General features: G+C 42.5%; 1 protein-coding gene across 3 annotated transcripts; it reads left to right on the plus strand.

Moving 5' to 3' along the window:
- The first annotated feature begins 169 nt into the window (after positions 1 to 169).
- Positions 170 to 21,248, plus strand: Resf1 (retroelement silencing factor 1). 3 transcript variants are annotated; one of them, XM_048367050.1, is made up of 5 exons: positions 171 to 370; positions 10,130 to 10,266; positions 12,343 to 16,823; positions 19,188 to 19,265; positions 20,498 to 21,248. In XM_048367050.1, exons 3-5 carry the CDS (start codon positions 12,377 to 12,379, stop codon positions 20,656 to 20,658), a joined length of 4,686 nt encoding a protein of 1,561 aa, XP_048223007.1. In that variant the 5' UTR covers positions 171 to 370; positions 10,130 to 10,266; positions 12,343 to 12,376; the 3' UTR covers positions 20,659 to 21,248. The 3 variants fall into 3 exon arrangements, with proteins under 3 accessions (XP_048223022.1, XP_048223007.1, XP_048223014.1); XM_048367065.1 differs by lacking the exon at positions 19,188 to 19,265 and having other exon boundaries at positions 170 to 370; XM_048367057.1 differs by lacking the exon at positions 171 to 370 and having other exon boundaries at positions 9,983 to 10,266.
- The last annotated feature ends 997 nt before the right edge of the window (positions 21,249 to 22,245 follow it).

Consider the following 22,245-nt stretch of genomic DNA (forward strand, 5'->3'; position numbering starts at 1 on the left):
GGGACGGGGTTGAAGTTACTCGGTGCGGACGGTAGGGCGAGTTAGAAGCTTGCCTCACTCCGGACCAACCTGATAACAGAATCGCTACAGTTTTTATTATGGAATGAGAGGACATACTGTTACTGGGGGAGTCGCATTGGATTTCTAACCAAAGTCCCCTCTTGATTTCACATGGCTATCTCAAGCACGATCTTCTTGATGCTTTCAATACAGCTTTGAGGAAAACAGTTGCACAGCCATGTGTCTCCTATTAATCATACAATGTTTCTTGCTGTCTGTAGGACCTGAGAAGTAAGCACCCTCTCCTTTAAAAAGTTTGGAGAAAAGGGGAGAACATACACAAAAGATAAAAGCAACCACAGATTTAAAGGTATGTTACATAAGAACCCTCCCTACCCTGATTTACTCAAGCGACTACTCTCTACTGTGGAGTAATCATGGTGGGTTAAAATTACTGGATGAATCAACATTGGTTAAAAATAGCTGGGCCCGGAATATGGCCTAGTGATAGAGTGCTTGCCTCATATACATGAAGCCTGGGTTCGATTTCTCATCACCACATATGTAGAAATAAGCCACAAGGGGGCACTGTGGCTCAAGTGGTAGAGTGCTAGCCTTTAGCATAAAAAAGCCAGGGACCTTGCTCAAAGACTGGCCAAAAAAAAGCTTGCAAAGAAATAAGATTGTTGGCATAGTACTGAAGATTGAATTGTCCTAAAACAAGGACGGAAGAGGTTTTTGGTGATGTTTTCTCTCTCTTTTTGGCCTGTCATGGGGCCTGAACTCTGGGCCTGGGCACTATTCTAAGCTCTTAAGCGCAAGGCTAGTGCTCTATCACTTTGAGTCACAGTGCCACTTCCAGTTTTCTGGTAGATAACTGGAGGTAAGAGTTTCATGGACTTTCCTGCCCAAACTGGCTTTGAATCCCCACCCTCAGATCTCAGCCTCCTGAGTAGCTAGGATTACAGGTATGTATGAACCACAGGGACCGGGCTTGTCTTCTTTTTTGGTACTGGGGATGAAGCAGAGAAGGTTGTACTTGGTAGGCAAGGGCTTCACTGACATGTAGCATTGTTGTTGTTTTTTTTAACTTTTGAGGGAGATCAAACTCAAGGCCTCAAACAAAACAGGCAGGCTGGCAGGCACTCTACCACTGTACCATTGAACTTTAGGGTTTTTTGTTTTTGTTTTCCTTCCTTGATGTCACTGGCATTTGGGCTCAGGGCCTTACATTTGCTAGTGGGTGCCCCCACTACTTGAGCCTTTTTCATTTATATTTTTGCCTAGATTGACTTGGATGACTGCACACCATCACATCCACATTTCCTCCTGAGTTATGTATGTGCACTTGTGCACACACGTGCGCACACATACACACTGTTGTATATTGGACACCCAGGTGGCCCTTGAACCCACGACAATAGTCACCAGCACTCAGTCAGTTGGGCTAGGAGTCTATTTAGCTGTGTACAGAGTCTGGTCACCACCAAGATGGTGACAAACAACGCTTCCAGCTTTTGGCTGGTTAGTTAATAACTTTCCTGCGCAGGCTAGCTTCAAATTTCAATCCTTAAACATAGCCACTTGAAAGAGATTATGGTGAAATGACTGGATGCTAACCCAGGTAGAGTTTATCTTTTCTTCTATAAGACCCAGATATGACTAGCGGGCTCACACCTACATTCCTAGTTTCTTCTCAGGAGGCTGAGATCTGACTATTACTGTTCAAAGCCAGCCTCATCAGGAAAGTCCTTTGAACTCTTATCTCCAGTTAGCCTCCAGAAAATTGGAAGTTGTGCTGTGGCTCTGCGGCAGAACTCTAGCCATGAACAAAAGAGGGATAGTGCCCTGGCCCTGAGTTCGAGCCCCATGAACCATTTACAGTAATTCCTAACAGCTCTGTATCTTAGACTGGTCTAGAACTCCTAATTATAGTTTTCTTTCTGCTAGGCAGTATCAATCATCTCATTTGGCAAAAAAAAGAAGCAATCCTGTGGGCCTTGAAGAATTTTAAGTGTCTTGGTGGGAGGCAGCTGTGCCATGCTTAAATGTTGTAAATGAAAGGAATTGGAGCTGGCCTGTTGAGGTAAATGTCTCAAGTGAAATTAGAACTGTTTTCTGTTCCTGGCTATAAAAAAGTGAGTACAAAGATTAAATGACAGTAACTTGAGATTCTCTTGAGATGTATCAGGTTACAAGACTTCACTGGAAAATAATGTCTTATGAGTAAAATTACAGTGTTTGAAAACTTCATTGGCAGCCAGTGTGGTAACCTCTACCTTTCATTAATAATCAATACTTAGGAGGCCAATGATGAGCATGCACAGGTCAGGCCAGCCTGGCCACAAAAGGAGATCTGTCTCAAAGGAGAAAACAAAGGCCTTGGACAGTAAAACCTTTTTTTTTTTTTTTTGGCCAATCCTGGGGCTTGAACTCAGGGTTTGGAGACTGTCCCTGGCTTCTTTGTGCTCAAGGCTAAGCATTCTGCTACTTGAGCCACAGTGCTACTTCTGGCTTTTTCTATATATGTGTTGCTGAGGAATCAAACTTAGGGCTTTATTTGTATGAGGCAAGCACTCTACCACTACTAGGCCATATTCCCTGCCTGAAAAATTTTAAGAAACATTGGAGGCATGGCTCAGGTGGTAGAGTGCCATATAAAGAACAGAAGTGTCAGGTATTGAGTTTGAGTTCTGGACTGGGACAAAAAAAAAAAGACCATAAAGCAGTTTCTTTTTCTTTTCATTTTTTTCTTTTTTGCGGGGTGGGGGGGTGCTAATCCTGGGGCTTGATCTCATGGCCTGCGTGCTGGCCCTGACTGAACCTCTTTGTGCTCAAGGTTAGCTAGTGCTCTACTACTTGAGTCACAGTCTGCTTTTTATGAGTTTTATCAATTGTGGATAAAAGTCTCGGGGACTTTGCTGCCTGGGCTAGGTTTGAACTGTGATCTTCAGATCTTAGGCTCTGAGTAGTTAGGATTACAGGCTGAGCCACTAACCTGACAAGCCTTTTTTTTTTAGGACAATTTTTAAGATGGTTGGGATTTTTTTGTTTTGTTTTTTTGCCAGTCCTGGGGCTTGGACTCAGGGCCTGAGCACTGTCCCCTGGCTTCTTGCTCAAGGTTAGCATTCTACCTCTTGAGCCACAGCAACCATGTAACATTCTTTATGTGATGTTCAAGGCTGTTTTGTGTTTGTGAGGGGAAGTGGGATTTGTCAGATAAGCTATCTGATACTCCCCAAGAATGTTTCAGCCATCCTCATTTCCATTTGCGCACATACATTCTCCATTGGGTTGCCCTGGCATCTTGATTTCTGTCCATTCAGCTTCAGTCTGCACACAGCATGCTTTCCCTCTTCTGTGCTAACAGCAGGCAAGGGTTCAGTTTTAACTATAGTCTAGAGAGGATACACACACGTTCACACCTTCAAACATACCACTGATACTTCCATTTATAACTGTACAATTTTGTCTTGGTGTACTATCAGTTCAGGAACCTTTACTGTTACCAATGTAAGAATACTTTTTTTTAATTTGGCCAGTCCTGGGGCTTGAACTCAGGGCCTGGGCACTGTCTGGGAGCTTCTTTGCTCAAGGCTAGCACTCTACCACTTGAGCCACAGCACCACTTCTGGCTTTTTCTTATGTAGTACTGAGGAATGGAACCCAGGGCTTCATGCATGCTAGGCAAGCACTTTACCACTAAGCCATATTCCCAGCCTGAGAGTATTTTCTTTTTTTTTTTTTTTTTGCCAGTCCTGGACCTTGGACTCAGGGCCTGAGCACTGTCCCTGGCTTCTTTTTGCTCAAGGCTAGCACTCTGCCACTTGAGTCACAGCGCCCCCTCTGGCCGTTTTCCGTATATGTGGTGCTGGGGAATCGAACTGAGAGCTTCATGTGTAGGAGGCAAGCACTCTTGCCACTAGGCCATACTCCCAGCCCTGAGAGTATTTTCTTGATCTCAAAAGGAATCTCAGTTGTAACTCTTCCCTCAAGGCACCTTTATCTTCCCTCTTTTTGAGTTGGCCTGTGCTGGGGTTAAACTTAGTCTTGTGCTCTAATTTGGCATTTTTACTCAAGACCTGTGCTTTACCATTTGAGTCATACCTACACTTTCTCATCTATTCTTGGGCAACTATTAATCAAGTTTCTGTGTCTGAATTTGTACATCTTGAACAACGTTGAATGACTTGAAATTCTGTAATATGTGGCATTCTGTGACTGGTCCAGCTTAAGACAATCTGTTCATTTATGTTCATGTATGTTGTATTACATGTACTTCTTTCCCTTCATTAACAAATAATAGTCCATTGTGTGTTATGCCACGTTGTGTTTATGATTTCATCAACAGACTTAGAATGTTTTCACTTTTTGGCTACTTTGAGTAATGCCACTATTGCTGGATGATGGTGTCTGACATGTTTAATCCTAGCTACTCAGGAAATTTGAGATCTGAGTTCTATATGGTTCTGAGCAATCCTGGGCAGGAAAGTCTGACTCTTGCCTCCCAAATTAATCAGTAAAGCCTGGAATTGGATGTGCAACTGAAGTGGTAGGCGAAGTAAGAATATGAGGTCCTCTATTCAAGCCCCAAGACTAGCACACAAACAAGAGCATTGCCACTCTGAAAATTAATATACAGTGTTTGGGTATTTTGTTTGTTTTTTTAGGTAAGTATTTTGCCTTCACCCTCGAAGGAAGTACAAGGCTTATCACAATAGATGACTGCTTTATGAAGCCATGACTCGCAGGTTGCATCTTGCCCACATCTGCTCTTATCACTTGGCTTTATACATATAGCCATTGTAGTGAGTGTGAAATGATAGCATTGAGGTTTGCCTTTTGCTTGTGGTTAATAGTGTCAGACCCCTCTCATGTTCATGGGGGACATCTTTGAAGCACCACTAGCTATTCAAAACTTCTGGTTTTTTTAAGAAAAGATATTTGTAAATCTGTGTTTCTGTATGTGTGTGTGTTGATCTTGGGGTTTAAACCCAGGGCCTGGGCACTGTTCTTGAGCTTTGCTCAAGGCTAGCACCCTACCACTCGACCTACAGCTCCATTTCTGGCTTTCTTGGTAATTTAGTGGAGACATGAATCTCAGACTTTCCTGTCTGGGCTGGCTTTGAAACATGATTCTCAGATCTCAACCTCTGAGAAACTAGTTAAAGTGTGAGCCATGGACACCCAGCTATTATTATTTTTGTATTTCAGCCATAATAGGTTGTGAAACTTCGGTCTTATGATGCAAAGAGAGGACATTCTTTTGTTCCTAGTGCCTTGTTTCAATAAGTCTGTTGTAGTTACCAAGTGGAAATTTCTATGTTTAGGTTGTATATTTTTTATTATGAGTTGGATTTTTATGCTTTCTATGCTTCCTTTGAGATCATGTGGTTTATGTACTTTCTATAAAACCCTTTGTTCTGTTTATTATTAATTTACAGTGTTTAATTACATCAATTTGACATGTGATTACTTTAATATGCTGTTGGATTTGGCATGATAGTATTTTCTTGAAAGACTTATGTTTATGAGAGGAAGTGGATGAATGGAAAAGGGAGCAAGACAAATACTGTAAGAACAGTGTATATGTGGTAACTGAAGTGGGAAATGTGAAATGAGTGGAGGACTAAGGTCAGGGGGGAATGGGACAGAATGTTATGTCACAAGAGATTGACATGTAGTTTATTTTTTTATTTCTGCTTTGGGATAGGGTAATATCAATCACATAGAATTCAACTGCATAATTTTCCAATCTTTTTGGAGCCATTTGTATAGTATTAGGCTGTTTTTAGATTTTGGCCTGTGGCAGAGTTTTAGTTTGTAGTCCAGGTTGGCCTTGAACTCCTGATCTTCCTGTCTCAGCCTTCTAAGGCTGCTGAATTTTACAGGTGTGGGCCACCACATCCCACATCCCACATCTGGCCTATGGAATTGGTTTTAATTCTTTAATCTTATTATGATATTTCATTTATTTGCCAATCCTTGGGCTTGAACTTAGGGCCTGAGCACTGTCCCTGGCTTCTTTATGCTCAAGGCTAACACTCTACACTTAAGCAACAGTGCTCCTTCTGGCTTTTTCTGTTTATGTGGTGCTGAGGAATCCAGCCCAGGGCTTCATGCATGCAAGGCAAACACTCTCCGCTAAGCCATGTTCATAGCTCCTTACTATGATTTTATAGAGAAGTTTTCTGGGCCAAAACACTGCTTTTTGGGTGGTTGGTTGCTTACTAGTTGTTATCATTTGAATATGAAATAAATGTCTTCTCTAAGGTCAGCCAGTTTGCATCCTAAATCTGTGTCCCCAGCTATTGAGCCTATTTTAAGGGGTAGATCATCTTAGAAGAAGTAGGTCACTGAGCATGTGGTGTGGGCAATTGCCCATCTTGCCCTAGTCTCTCTTTCTTTATTCCTCTGTCTGTGTCTGCAATGAGGTGAACATGAACGCTTTGCTTCTTTGTTCCTTTTGGCCACGATTTTCTGCCTACTATGGCTCAGAAGCAAGATGGCAGGAACCTGAAACCATGAATCAAAATAAACTCTTTTTTTTGCCAGTCCTGCAGCTTAGACTCTGGGCCTGTCCCTCCCTGGCTTCTTTTTCCTCAAGGCTAGCACTCTGCCACTTGAGCCACAGTGCCTCCTCTGGCTTTTTCTATATATGTGGTGCTGGGGAATCGAACCCAGGGTTTCATGTATACAAGGCAAGCACTCTTGCCACTAGGCCATATTCCCAGCCCCCTTTTTTTTTTTAACTTTTTTTTTTTTATGCTGGTCCTGGGGTTCAAAATATGATATGGGGCACTGTCCCTGAGATTTTTTTATTTTGCTTAAGGCTAGTTAGCACTGTTATCAGTAGAGCCACAGCTCTACTTCTTTTTTGGGAGGTTATTGGAGAATAGAGTCTCACTGTCTTGCCTCTCTGGGCTGGCTTGAAACTGGGATCCTAAGATCTCAGCCTCCTGAGTGGCTAGGATTGCTGAAGTGTGAACCACTACTACCTAGACCTAGCTTCTCTCCTTAGATATGTCACATGTCTTGTCACAGTGACAGAAAGCTAACTAATATTCTAGTGGAATTCCTAGATGATTTTTATATCCCATCAGATCAGGTTTGGCTGTGTATTTTTGGGTAATTATCCAATACCAGTGGAGAGTTGTTCTCAGTGTTCCCTGGTCTGTTCCCTTTTGTGCTGGTTCTGAGGCTTTGTCTCAGAGCCTGGTCTTGTTGTCCTTTAGCTTTTTCACTCAAGGTGTGCATGCTGCCATTTGAGCTAAACCGTACACCTCCACTTCTAGATTTTTGTTTGGTTAATTGGAGGTAAGAATCTCATGGAATTTTTTTGCCTAGACTGGCTTTGAACCAAGATCATCTGATGTCTGCTTCCTGAGTAGCTGGGATTACAGTTGTGAACTACCAGCAGGAAAAAAATACACATAGAAGTGCAAGGAGATCTTAGTGTGGACTTTGTGCTCTGGCCCTCCTTCCCTGGAGGAGCTGGACTGATGCACGCTTTCCTTGCAGGTGCAGTCACATGGTCTCAGGAAACAAGTATTTTGGCCATGTGCCAGTAGCTCACACCTGTAATCCTACCTACTCAGGAGGCTGAGATCTGAGCATCTCCGTTCACAGCATCCCAGAGCAGAAAAGTCCCTGCGAGATTCTTATCTCCAATTAACGGGATGTAGTGCTATGGCTCAAGTGGTAGAGTAGTAGCTTTCAGCATAAAGAAACTCAAGGACAACACCCAGGCCCAGATTTCAATCCCACATCCAACCAAAAACAAAAAAAAGGTTTAGTTCCCACCTGCTCTCATTCAGATCTGACTTACTCTCTGTTGCCCACTTGCTGGTTCATAAGCCAAAATTTCCTGGGTCATGTAATCCTTTCACCAGGTAAAATAGAACTGAAAATGACCTAGAAATGCAGGACACCTGTGGTTGCTGCTTGCCTTTAATTCCTCCTTCAGGAGGCTAAGTTCCAGAGGATTGTGGTTTGCAACTAGCAGTGGCAGAGAGACGCAAATCTCATAGACTTTTTCTGCCTGTGCTGGCTTCGAACCTTGATCCTAAGATTTCAGTCTTCTGAGTAAGTAGGAGTATAGCCATGTGTCACTGGGAATGTGGCTTAGTGGAAGAGTGCTTGCCTAGCATGCATGCATGAATTCCTGAGTTTGATTCCTCAGCACCAGGTAAACAGGATAGGCTGGAACTGGCACTTGAGCCATATCTCCAGTCCTTTTTCTTTTAGTATCTCATGCTTTTACTTTGACTGGCTTTTTTTTTTTTTTTTTTTTTTTTTTTTTGCCAGTCCTGGGCCTTGGACTCAGGGCCTGAGCACTGTCCCTGGCTTCTTTTATGCTCACGGCTAGCACTCTGCCACTTGAGCCACAGCACCACTTTTGGCCGTTTTCTGTATATGTGGTGCTGGGGAATTGAACCCAGGGCCTCATGTATACGAGGCAAGCACTCTTGCCACTAGGCCATATCCCCAGCCCTGGGCTTTTGGCTTTTGATCTTCTCTGTCTTCATTTCCAAAGCTGCTTGTAGCAGCACTTCATAGCGATCCTTTGACAGTGGGAATTCTAACCATACCCAGTCTTGCTCTGGGTGATGGAAGGCTGCTTGTTAAATAAGGTCTGTGGTAGAGTATTTGCTGCAAGTTCAAGTCTCTGGTATGAGGAAGGAGCTGGGGAAGGGAGATGAAGAAATTAAGCAATTGTTCCTGGGCATTGGTGGTTCATACCTGTCCATAATCCTGGAGGAGGCTAAAATCTGAGGGCTGTGGTTCAAAGCCAGATGGGGCAGGAAGTACGTGAGACTCTTTATCTCCAATTAACCACCCAAAAGCACAGCTCTGTCTCAAATGGTAGAGCATCAACCTTAAGCAAAAAACAGACAGCCACCAGGCCCTGAGTTCCAGCCCCCAGTATCTACACCAAGAAGTGTCTTGTCCATAAGCACTATGACACATGTAGTCACAGTATAGATCACTGAGACAGCTCCTAAGGGACTTACAGGTGGATAATGACGAGCCTGCACATACAATGATCTACAAAGGAATGATTCCTGTCCTGGAGGATTTAGTGTGAGAGTCCATTTTACTGCTCCAAACAGCACACAATTATAAGTGATCAGAACTTGTTTTATTCCTGGAGTTTTATATTTGATACTTTTCAAGTTTGGCTAACTACTTATAACCAGCCACAGGAAAAATGTTCCCAGAAGGTAATTCAGTGTGTTTAATAGCCAAGATGAATCCAGCTAGATGTCTTGGAAGATTGAATTGGTAGGGCAACTGTGGTAGATACTGTAAGGAAATAATGAGGGCACTGGTGGCTCACACCTGTAATCCTAGCTACTCAGCAGGCTGAGATGTGAACAATGTGATTGGAAGAAAGCTGAGGCAGGAAAGTCCTTGAGATTTTTATATCCAATTAATCAAGAAGTTGGGAGTAGAGCTGTGGAAGTGCTATTATTACAGTATTTAGCTACTGTGTCAAGCAGAATAACTAGGTCACAACACAACAGTCTTGTACTTCATCTTTTTATTTAGTTATTTTGCCAGTCCTGGGCTTTGAATTCAGGGCCTGGGCACTGTCCCTGAGCCTCTCTGTGCTTAAGCCTCAGTGCCACTTCTGGTTTATTCTTTGTTCTGTGTATGTGATACTAAGTCAAACCCAGGGATTCATGCTTGCTAGGCAAGTAGTCTACCACTAAGCCACATCCTAACCTTGTTATGTTTTTCTGTGTTGTATTTCAAAATAGAAAAGTAGGAAAGTTATAAAAAACAAAAATGAATATTTGAAGCGCTACAGGTGCTTATTCCCTAATCTGCTAATGCTGGCCCTTGAACTCAGGGCTTTGTACTCTCATTTGGCTTTTTCTCTCTGGCAATCTACTACTTGAACCATGCCTCTACATCTATCTAGCTTTTTGCTAGTTCTTTGGAAATAAGAGTTTCAAGGACTTTTCTGCTCCTACTGGTTTCAAAACGTGTATGGAGATTTCAGCCACAGGCATAGCCACCATTGCTTAGCTTATTCTGCATATATGGAGTTACCATGCTATTTAATCCTGTTACAGCGATGGATGAGTAAGGAATACTGTCACACCTCTTGATCTCATTGCAGGAGTCCTGCTCACCAGCCCTTGTACCACTTGACTTGTGCTTGGACTGTGAAGTCTAATCTGCAGTAACTGACAAAAAGACAGCATTGTGTACATAGGACACCTAATGGACAATTAGCCACCGTGTTTGCAAGTTAAGGTACTCCAGCTTTCTTGTTCTGTTTTATAGAAAGGAATATAAAGTGGTGTGTTTGGGAATTGTATTTCCTTGATGCATGTTCTGTATGTTATGTTCTTCATTGGCAGCAGAGAAGTGGAGGCCTTCATCTTATTGAATTGCCTCACCTCTCTGGCTCTCTTGATACACATATATTTCCAAGGTATTTGAACTCAGGGCCTCAGACTTACTAACTAGCAAGCATTTGAGCCACCACCCAGTCCTGTAATTGCTATATCTGTAGCCAAGTATGGTTGCACAACACTATTGTCCCAGCACTCTGGAGACTAGAGTAGGAGGATTTTTAAGAGGCCAGCCTATACTACAGAGCAAGTCTCAGTCCAGCCTAGGTACACAGCTGGACTCTGTCTTATAGATAAATAAATGGAACCTGGGCGCAGGTGGCTCACACTTGTAACCTAGCTGCTCAGGAGTATAAGATCTGAGGATCGCAGTTAAAAGCCAGGCCAGGCAGGAAAGTCTATCTTCACTTAACCACCCCAAAAAAGCTAGAAATGAAGCTGTGGCCTGAAAGGTAGAGCACTGGCCTTGTGTCAAGTAAAGGGCAAGAAGCCTTGAATTCAAGCCTCAGTAACCAGCATAACAGCAAATGTGTGACACTATACAGAGGAATTGATTCATTCATCAGATTATGCAGTTAGGTCATTTTACAGGAAAATGGATGGACATGGAAAAAATACCGAATGTCTTCTCTCATGTCAATTTTTTTTTTCAAGTCCTAGGGCTTGAACTTGGTGTGAGCACTGTCCCTGGCTTCTTTTTGCTCAAGGCTAGCACTCTGCCACTTGAGCCACAGTGCCACTTCCAAGTTTTTTCTGTATATGCAGTGCTGAAGACTCGAACCCAGGGCTTTCATGTACATTAGGCAAGCACTCTACCACTACACCATATTCCCAGCCCTCTCATGTCAATTTTATTTATTTATTTATTTATTTATTTATTTATTTATTTAGCCAGTCCTAGGCCATGAACTCAGGGCCTGAGCACTGTCCCTGGCTTCTTTTTTGCTCTAGGCTAGCACTCTGCCACTTGAGCCACAGCGCCACTTCTGGCCATTTTCTGTATATGTGGTGCTGAGGAATCGAACCCAGGGCCTCATGTATAGGAGGCAAGCACTCTTGCCACTAGGCCATATTCCCAGCCCCAATTTTATTTTTTGATCATGGGTCTTGAACTTGGGACAAGTTTCATTCTTTGCTTTAGAGCTGGAATGGATTGCGTAAAGAGTTTTATTTAATGAGAAAATTCAGAGTCAAGGATTTAGCTCTGCTAGAAGAGATGCTTAACATACCTGAGGTTCTAGGCTTAAATTTTCCAGCACCACAGAAAATAAAAGTAATACTAAGTGCAACCTGAAAGTGATTGCTACATAGCGATGATAATTATATAGGATCCAGCATCCAGGAATGTGACTGACCCATTATTACACATCTCATTCCTATTCATCTGTGATTAACAATCTAGTTGGTCTGTTCTGAAGTTTTAGTAATGACGTGGTTAACTATAAATTTTCTTTTTGCCAGTCCTGGAGCTTGGACTCAGGGCCTGAGCACTGTCCCTGGCTTCTTTTTGCTCAAGGCTAGCACTCTACCACTTGAGCCACAGCACCACTTCTGGCTTTTTCTATATATGTGGTGCTGAGGAATTGAACCACAGCTTCATGTATACAAGGCAAGCACTCTTACCACTAGGCCATAGTCCCAGCCCTAACTATAAATTTTCTATATAGACAAGGCAGCATTTATTTATCTATCTGTTGGTGCTGGTCCAGAGATTGAACTCAGGGCTTTAGGCACTATCCTTGAGCTTTTTTGCTCAAGGTTAGTGCTCTACTACTTGAGCCACAGTGCCACTTCCAGCTTTTTCTGAGTAGTTTATTGGAGAAAGAGTCTCACAGGTGCCCTACCCAGGCTGGTTTTGAACCACGATCCTCATACCTCAGCCTCCCGAGTAGCTAGGATAGGCCCAATCCAGCAGCACCTGGCCAAAACAGTATTTTAAATCATTTTAATACCTTAATTTTACGATTTCTTGCAGATTTATGACATTCAAAGCATTATAGTGCTCCTATATGAGATCAGCTATGAATTGGAATACGAAACCTCCATCATACTCAAAAAACCAATCATCTTTGTTGCATCAGTGGCTAAGGAGCCAAATCACCCCAGCATCTCCAGGTTCTTTCAGCTCTCCTAGAAGTACACGGGAGTCATGCATGTATTCCAGTGACTCACATCCAGCATTGCAGCCACTGCTAAACATCCAGACTTACAAAACTCCTCAACTCCTTGGGGCAAATCTGCACAGCAGGACACCTGTGGCCCCACAAACTTCAGTTGAACAAAGGACATATATAAATGTTTCAGGCCTCCAATCCCCAAATCTTAATTTGCAAATGTCTTCTGGCATCATGAACAATGTATGGTTGAACTCACCCATGACGAATTCTTTGCCTCACAAGGATGTAGCTGTAGCTCCTCAAACTGACTTGGGGACCAGTGTGCCTAATGTCCACACCCTACAGGGTCACCTTGTCCCAACAGAAAGCTATCCTGCGCAACTACAAATAGCTCCTTCAAGTTCTGTAAGAACTTCTGTGTCTGTTCAAGGGAATGAGAGACTGAACCCCTCGCTATTAGATGCACAGCAGTATATGTCTCCTGAGCTGGCATACCCAGATAACAGGCTACTTCCGAAGCAGTACTCCTATTCAAGACCACAGGGCCTCCCGCAAGAGTCTGGTATTCAGAAACCAACCCTTATGCCATCTACATCATTGCAAGTTCAAAATGGCCTCCCTCCAGCTCCTCCACAGACTATACAGCCACTGCAGACTATGACTATAGCAACCTATCAGTGTGCTGCAGAGAAAAGACCCCAGCTCCCACCCCCTCCCTACAGTTGTCAGTACAGAAGCCAGCCTCTTCCTAATGCTCAACCTGTCATTAAACAGTTGTCCCCAGTGGATGTCCCCCCAAATCCAGAGGTGGGCTCCTATGAAATGGGGAAAGACTTGTGTAAAGGCCTTCCTCTGCAGTGGCAAAGCACTAATGAAAATAAGCAGAGGAAATTATATAACTGGCAAGTCAAGCAGCCTTTACCTGAGCCAGTTGAATCTGCCATTAATATGCAGACACTCGCTGCAAGTAATCAAGGGCAAGTCAATTCGTATATCTCAACTTCAGGTCAAATACTGGACTCCAGTGATATCACAAAAGAAAAACTCGTGCGGGATATCAAATCACTCATAGAAATAAAAAAGAAGTTTTCAGAAATTGCAAGGAAGATTAAAATTAATAAAAATCTTTTGCAAGCAGCAGGTTGTAGTAAAACTACGAATACCCCATACACTGGCCCAGGTCAGCCTTCTGAATTATCTGCCAGAGCTATGCCTGCTACAAGCAGCGGCCATTGTTCTATGGAACTGCTAGCCACGTGTCTTTCTCTTTGGCAAAAGTCACCTGCACAAGTGACAGATGAAAGCACTTCAAAGCTATCCATGGAAAACCAGGGTGTTGTGTCCACAACACATACAACAATTGCATCCTCAGAGCCTGTGGAAGAAGGTCCTGGGAAGAGCCTTTGCTCTGTTGAGGGAAATTCTCACAACAAAATGACTAGCCCTTCCCATGTTGTGAACCAGCATTTTGAGTCTCCCACTGTAAATACTACAAAGGGAACAGAACCTCAGATTGCAGTCGTGTCACCCCTAATTCTTTCACAGGATAAAACTTTGTCCGTCAAAGGAGCGGCACTGGAATCCTTACCTGAGCCAGTGTATCCAATTATTAAAGAAGGTAGCATCTGTAGCTTACAAGATCAACTAGCACAAAGTTCAGGAGTACCTGCTGCTTTGCATGTTGATGTGAATGGGTCTGGAGCAGGTGCATCCAGCAGACTTCCCTCACTAGTTCATAAGGAAAAGCAGAATGAGTCAGGTAATGGGAATTCAGAAGATACACATATTGCTGTTATGAGCAAAGTTTTCTCACTAGTTCAGAAGGGAAAGCAGAATGAGCCAGGTAATGGGAATTCAGAAGACCCACCCAAGGCTGATCTAGGAAAGCAGTCTCCTGTGGGTGATCTGCAAACTTTGTATAAATCAGAGCACAGTACTTCAGTGACTTGTGACATGTTACAGATTGGAAATATTTGTTCTCTTGTTGAAGGTAATACAGCTTATGATTCCCAAATAGCAAACATATTCAAGTCTTCTCCTGTGAAAAACACTGAGGCACATGAACCTTCTCCATGCAATTCAGAAACAAATAGTGAACAGCAAAAAGGACATCGTGCCTGTGAAAAGGAAAACTGTGATTTCCAAAAAGAGCAGTTTATACATAGAACAGATAATCCTTATGAAATAAGCAGCCAGTCAAAGCCACCACAGTCTCATGAGTCATTACCTGGTGAGTATGGTGAAGCAAACAGAAAAGTTGAAGAAAAATATAACATGGATTGTACCACTCAGAAAGATGGCCTGGCTGAGGGTATGTGTCATTCATCTCCTCCCATTCAGCCAAATACTTGTCCTCAGGAAACCCACACATCTGGCGATGTGTGCCAGATGTGTGCCAGAGATCCCATGATAAATGAGAGTACCGACCACAATTCTGTCTTGTGCCTGCAAGACCAACTATCTGAACTTTTAAAAGAGTTCCCCTATGGCATTGAAGCCATGAGCACACAGAAAGGTTCTGTGGGCCAGCCAATAACGATGAATTCCTCAGACAATCAAACTGGCAGTAAAGTGGCTTCTGATCCTGAGGGGTCCACAGACCAAATACAAATTACCATATTAAGCTCAGAACAGATGAAAGAGATATTTCCCGAAGAAAAAGGTCAACCTTGTGACATTGACCCGTTAGCAGAACCACAGAAAGAAAAGCCTGTTCCAGAAGCAGAGGACCAATGTGCCTCATCTACACCCATGGGAGAAAAAAGCTTTGATCATATCACTGACAAGTTAGAAGAAGATGAAGTACATTGCTGTGCCTTGGGCTGGCTCTCTGTACTTTATGAAGGAGTACCCCATTGTCAATGTAAAGCCACTAAGAGCTCCACTAGACTGAAAGATGAGGACAAAGGGCAGTGTTTGCCTTTGAAAATCAGCACCGGTAAAGGGGAGGGGACCCCTGATGAAGACGTCACTATTGTTGAATGTATTAGTATCTCAAATAAGTCAAAGACTCCACTGATTCCGCTGGCCCAGAAAAGTTTTGTTCTTGAAGTACCTGGCACTGGGAGAGAGACTACATCCAGAACAAAACAGAACAGCCCACAGAGGGTAGCAAAAGAACTACCTGATCAGGTTTCCTCCAGGTGTGATAGTGACAGTCAAAAACATATGTCCAAAAAAAATCAGGACAGCTCAATAAAGGTGAGACGAGAAGGTACTAGTCCCTCTTCATCTAAAGATGGCAAGTTAGATTCCTTGCAAAGTCATAAAAGAAAAAGAAAATGGAAATTCCACGAGAGCTCTGTTAACGCCCACAGTAAAGTGGTGACATGTAGTGGGCCAGCTTCACCTGAAAAGCTGCAGAAGAACCACACACAAGCTTTACAGCCACTACAAACCGCTCCCAATGGGAGAGATCCACAGAGGGTGAACAGTTCTTTGATACAGTCCACAGCACCAAAAAAGCTGAAATTCCGTGCTGGTGGCTCAAAACTAATATATCTGGAAAAAAGGACATTAGAGCCAGAAACCACATTGGATTTGGAAACAAAGAAGAAAAAAACGAATCATCAGGAACAATCACAAAATGCAGGAAGTGCGCCAAAATTAGATACTGTTTTGCCAAGCCAGAAGGAAGAAGCCAGCGTGAAAGACAAGGTGGAATCCAATCCACTGTCAGCGTGTAAAAGTAAAGTAATCACACTGCAGGAGTATCTGCAAAGGCAGAAGCAGAAGCAAGAGGATAAAGCTTCCAAAAAGATCTGTGTGGAAAGTGTGCTGTCTATGGATCCTCACTCTTCAAGGTCCACTAAATGCTCAGCACAAGAGGAAAGCAGCAGGAAGAGTCCTAGTGCCGGTCTCTCTAAAGAGCCATCCAGTATTTTCACAAGCCAGGATAGAAACCTCAAGATCCACTGTCCTAAGGACCTGAAGCCACACAGCTCAAGAAATGGTAAGGAAAAGGTTGCTAGGAAGGAATCTGACAAAGCATGTCTTGGTAAAAGCAAACTGGAGAAAGCCTTGAGCAATGTAAGTAAGGAAGCAGAGGCCAACCAGAAGAATCTGCAAGGAAAGGATCAGAGGAAAACCTATCTGAACCGTGTAGCATTTAAATGCACAGAGCGAGAAAGCATTTGCCTCTCCAAATTGGACAGTGTGCCACAGATGCACCCCAAAGACAAACAGAATCGGGAACCTAAGCCAAAGACTCCCTTTCCTGAAAGACCCAGCATGTTGGAGTTTAAATTCTGCCCAGATGTGCTATTAAAGAATACTACCTCTTCTGAGGAGTGCAAAGACTTGAAGGACTGTCCTAGGAAAGAGCAGCTCCCTGTGCAAGGTCCAGTATGATTTATTGGTGGCAAATTTTATCCCCAATGTTAAGAGGTGATGGATGAATGAGGTAGCATCTTCTGCTGCCTGGGTGGCCTGGAACAGCCTGGATCTGTTGTTCATTACACAGTATGCTTGAGCAGTGTATCTTCTGCAATAATGGCCTTACTGATAGATATGTTTATATAATTAGTCATACTGGGGAAATAAAATATTTAGTTTTGAAGATTGGGTGGTGGTGGCTTGCAACTATGATCCTAGCTGATCAGGCGGTGAGAATCTTAAACCTTTGTTAACTGTCAAAAACCCTGAAACAGCTGTACCTCAAGTAGTAGACTTAAGTACCAAACTTCAGGGACAGGGCCTAGACCCTGAGTTCAAGCCTTGGTACTGGCACAAAAGAAAACCAAAGCCTGTAAGATTTGTCAAATGCAAATACTTGTACTTGGAAGGCTACCTTGAAGAAAATATTTCCTGTGAGAAACTACAGAGGCATCGAGTATATACATGTGTACTGTAGGTCTTGCTTTGGTTCACTTTGTAAATCCAAGCATCCCTAGAAGCTTAAATTTTGGTTTCAAATATTTGGAAATGTATAGTAGTTGTGAAATCCTTTTGTAACAGAGATGAGCCAGCTTGTTATTTTAAGGTAATTGTTATTACCAAGGTCACTGAGGTAGGATGGAGGCTACTCATGGTTGGGGGGGGACGACTATAGACCACTCCATACTAATTCATCTTTAAAGCCACAATGGTGAGCCAGGCACCATGATCCACATCTGTAATCCTAGCTGCTTAGGAGGAAGAAATTTAATTCCCCTGAAGGCAGCCCAGGCAGCCTAGAGACTATCTCCAGCTTACCAGCTAAAAGCCAGAAGTGGTGTGGATGAAGAGGTAGAGGGCCTAGGCTTTGTAGAAAGTGCTCCATCAGGAGTATGAATCTAAGCAGGTGTCAGTGTCTGACCTGTAATCTTAGCCACTCAGAAGGCTGAGATCAGAGGATCAATAAAGTGAGCAAGCCAGATGATAGTAATTAAATATTATATAGCTTATTTGTATAGACTTTTCAAGGAATCTGCATGGTCGCATCATTATTACAGCATTAAGGTAACAGTTTGTGGGTTGTAGTTATAGAGAATATATTCTGGTTAAGTGCTGGTAGCTGAAGCCTATAATCATAGAGCTACTCAGGAGGCTACTCAGGAGTTCTAAAAATGGCTCAAATCCAGCCCAGGCAATTGTCTTTTTAACTGCCAAAGTGGATCAGTGACTCAATTATTGGAGTGCAATATTGAGCAAGGAAAATAAACACTTCTCAAGCCCTGAGTTAATTCAGGATCCAATATCAGCACCAGAAAAAAAGAAAATATGTGTGTATATAAGAATACATAAACATGTATCTACATGTCTTTACAGTATGTTAAATTGTATATTGGATATATACCATAAGTATGTGTATACATGTATATATGTACATATATATACATATACATTTGTGCTGAAATATTCACTGGGATGCTGGAAGGGTTGGTGGGAAATTGTCTTTTCTGTGATTTTCTTGTATTTGCTGGAGTATGTAAGGTGACCATAGTCAGCAAGGTGCATTGGCGTTGGCTTTAAAACTGGATGGTTTAAACACTTTGATTTGGTCCTCAGTCTGAGCTCTCATGTGAGCAATACAGCTGTATTGCAGGGCCCATGAGAGGAGCTTTGTGTCCCAACCTGTTGCCTCAGCTCTGGTGGGAGGCAGCACTACACAGTGAGAAGATAAAACTTGTTTTAAAAAAAATTATTTTCTACTTTTTTGTGCTAGTACTGGGACTTGAACTCACATCCTCCTGCTCTTGCTCAAGGATGGCACAGTACCTCTTGAGCCACATGTATACTTTAATGCCCTTTAAATATATATATATATACATATATATGTATACATATATATGTGTGTGTGTGTATAATATATATATATATAGTCAGAGCTATGTACCGAGGGGTTACAGTTTCATCCATAAGGCACTGAGTACATTTCAAACTCCATTTTTCTCCTCCCTCCCCACCCCTGGTTGTACAGTTGGATTACAGCATGTTGTAAGTATTGCTGTTGCATTGGTTTGCCTTTACCTTTTGTCTCCATTTTGATGTTCCCCTTCCCCTCCCTAGCTCCAATAAACATATAATACCCAGGGTACCGGAGTCAGTTACAATGACATCAGGGGTAAAACCAATGAGGGAAACCAGTCCTTTTTTTTTTTTAATGCCATGATAACAGCATACCTTAATGTCTTCCAAAATAAATTTTAGGCTTATGACCATTATAACACTAAAAGAAATAAACTATCTAGAGATCTAAAAATAAATATTTAAACAATTTCAGGAATAAAAAGTACAAAAGAAGACTGGTTAAAACGTGGAATGACAAGGAAAAGGATGGAGGAAAGCAATCAAGAGATAGGTAAAGTCCCCTGTTTTGCTTCATTTGTATTTTCTTTATGATGGTGCTAAGGTTCAAACTCACACTTGAACCATACCTCCTATAAAGGTGATGTACAGAGGGGTTATATAAGTCACATAATGAGTACATTTCTTTTTGGGTAATGTCACTACTTCCCTCACTCCCACTCTTAATTTTTGTTTTAGCCAATTTAATGTGACTTGGACATATTGTGAAGTATAATTTTATACATATTCTTTTCAGTTGTTTGGTATTTGTGTTTATTCTTGGTAAGGGGACATTCTTTTATTTTCTCTTCCATACCACAAACCATAATGGGTCATTGTATTTTCCTTTAAACAAGAACAAGCTCAGTGCCAGTGATTTATGCGGAGATCTGGGTATTGTGGTTCAAAACCAGCCTTGGCAAGAAAGCCCATTAGACTCATCCCCAGTTAGCTACCAAAAAGCCAGCAGCGGAATTGTGGCTCAAGTGTTATTGTGCTAAGGACAATATTTCCAGGCCTGCAGTTCAGGCCCCAGGACCAACACAGAGAAACAAAATCAAGAATAATCCTCATCACACCTAGAGGGGTTGCAAGCTGCCTTGCATTTTCTCTTTTGTAAATATTTTAGGTTTTTCAGGTCTTCAGTTTTTCTGTGTGTATGTACCAGTATTTGAACATGAATTCAGAGCCTGGTCCTCTTACTTGGCTTTTTCAACTCTACTTCCAACTGGTAGCTAAGATTACAGGCATGAAGCCATCACATTTAGGTTTTTTGTTTTTTTTTTTTTGGCCAGTCCTAGGCTGTGAACTCAGGGCCTGAGCACTGTCCCTGGCTTCTGTTTTGACCAAGGCTAGCACTCTGCCACTTGAGCCACAGCGCCACTTCTGGCCATTATCTGTATATGTGGTGCTGAGGAGTCGAACCCAGGGCCTCATGTATACGAGGCAAGCACTCTTGCCACCAGGCCATATTCCCAGCCCCACATTTAGGTTTTGTTTTTTGCCAGTCCTGGGGCTTCAACTCAGGGCCTGGGCACTGTCCTTGAATTTTTGTACAAGGTTAGCATGCTACCACTTGAGCCACAGTGCCACTTCTGGCTTTTTATGTGGTACTGAGGATTCTAACCCAGGGCCTCATGAGTGCTAGGCAAGCACTCTACCACTAAGCCACCTTCCCAGCCCTCCCATTTCATTCTGATTGGTTATATATTCATTGCAAGTAACATTAGGCTTCTGTCTTCTTAGACAATGCTAAGTCAAAAATGTGCAAGAGAAGCTTCAGTGCAGATGGATGTGAGACGCGGGAAAACCCAGCAAAAGACTCATCAAAGGCAGTATTTCAGACCTACAAGCAGATGTACTTGGAAAAGCGAAGCAGGAGCCTCGGGGATAGTCCTGTGAAATGACCTCCACTCACGTTCTGCATTGCTTGACATTTTGTGTTTGGAATCTTTGTTGGACAGTAATTCAGGATGGCCAAGATCAAGAAATCTCCACAGACTTCAATGAACACTTAGTCCATGTGCTTTTTTGAGAGTTGCTGTAGGAAAATGGCACAACTATGAACAAACACAAAAAGATACTTGCAAGGCAAGCCATAAGGTTTTTGGCCTCCACATTGCTGAGCTATGTGCAGCCATTGTTTAACTCTTCATGAAGATGGTTCAGTTGTTCCTGAATGCTGTCAGGTCTGTGAACATTTTTGGCCTTTGAGAACTTGTTTGTTTAACTAGGACTATAAATGTATTTTTGTTAATAAGCTACATTAGCAAAACTTATTTTTCTGCAGTATCCACTGTGAATGTCGGAGTATGTATATTGAGTATTTTATGCCTAATTGTAGAGGGGTTTTATTTTTTGTTTTGTTTGTTTTTGGTTCCAGAAGTCTTGTTTTTATACTTGGTCAACTCAATTTTTTGATAAAAATTTGTATAAAAATTGCCTTGACATTACTTTTCATACTTGAAAATAAACATTTATTTTTTGACAAATTACACTTGAAATTTTTATGGTTCCATTTCTTTCTGATTTCTTACAAAAGGATACATTTTTTAATGGGAATTCTACTTTAGCTGTAGTGAGCATTCCATATTCAAATGAGGAAATTTACTAGGTTCAGGAAAATGTTAGAATTCACAGAAGACAGTGCACAACCCATTATCTACACTTTGGGTTTTTTTGGCGGGGAGGGGGTAGTTGTGTGTATGTGCCAGTAAGTCTCACAGACTTGGCTGCCAATACTGGCTTTGAACTGCCATCCTTAGATCTCAAATAAACCAAGAAACAGAAGGCTGAAAAGCGCAATTAGAAAAGCCCAATCAGGTGGGTGCCAGTGGCTCACACCTACTCACAAAGCTGAGATCTAAGAATTGCGGACCAAGGCTAGTCCTGTCAGAAAGCCCATCAGACTTTTGTCTTCAATTAACCTGCAAAAAGTAGGAAGTGGAGCTGTGCTCAAGTAGTAGAGTACTAGGCTTGAGCACAAAAGCTCAGAGAGCATCCTGGCCCTGAGTTGGGTCCCCAAGACTGGCACCAAAAAAGAACTAAAACGCTAACATTCCTGCTTTAATTTGTTCTGCTTTGCCAAGTCTCTCCTGCACTTGCCTTGCATTCTGGGAAAGATAACATCAATAGATTAAATGCCTGTACTAGCTGAGTTGAAACTTAACCCAAAGCCACAGCAGCCAGGACCTGAGGAAGCCAAGCTGCAGGAGTAGAGCTGAGATAATGATCAACCATTTGACTAAGCCCACTGGGCTTGGTGATGCAGGCCTCTTGCCTCCTGCCTCCAGCCCCAATTGTGCCTCTATACCTGAAAATCAGTAGGGTGATGGGGGGGTGGGGAGACTATCACAGAAAAGCCTCAGATTTTTTTCTCTCCAGGCTGGCTTCAAACTGATCCTCAGATCTCAACCTCTCCTATGTAGCTAGGATTATAGGCATGAGCCAACAGTTCCCTGCTAGTTTCAGGGTTGGACACTGAAAATTTGGGC

This window comes from Perognathus longimembris, chromosome 1 (assembly GCF_023159225.1).
Source record: "Perognathus longimembris pacificus isolate PPM17 chromosome 1, ASM2315922v1, whole genome shotgun sequence".
Lineage (NCBI taxonomy): Eukaryota > Metazoa > Chordata > Mammalia > Rodentia > Heteromyidae > Perognathus > Perognathus longimembris.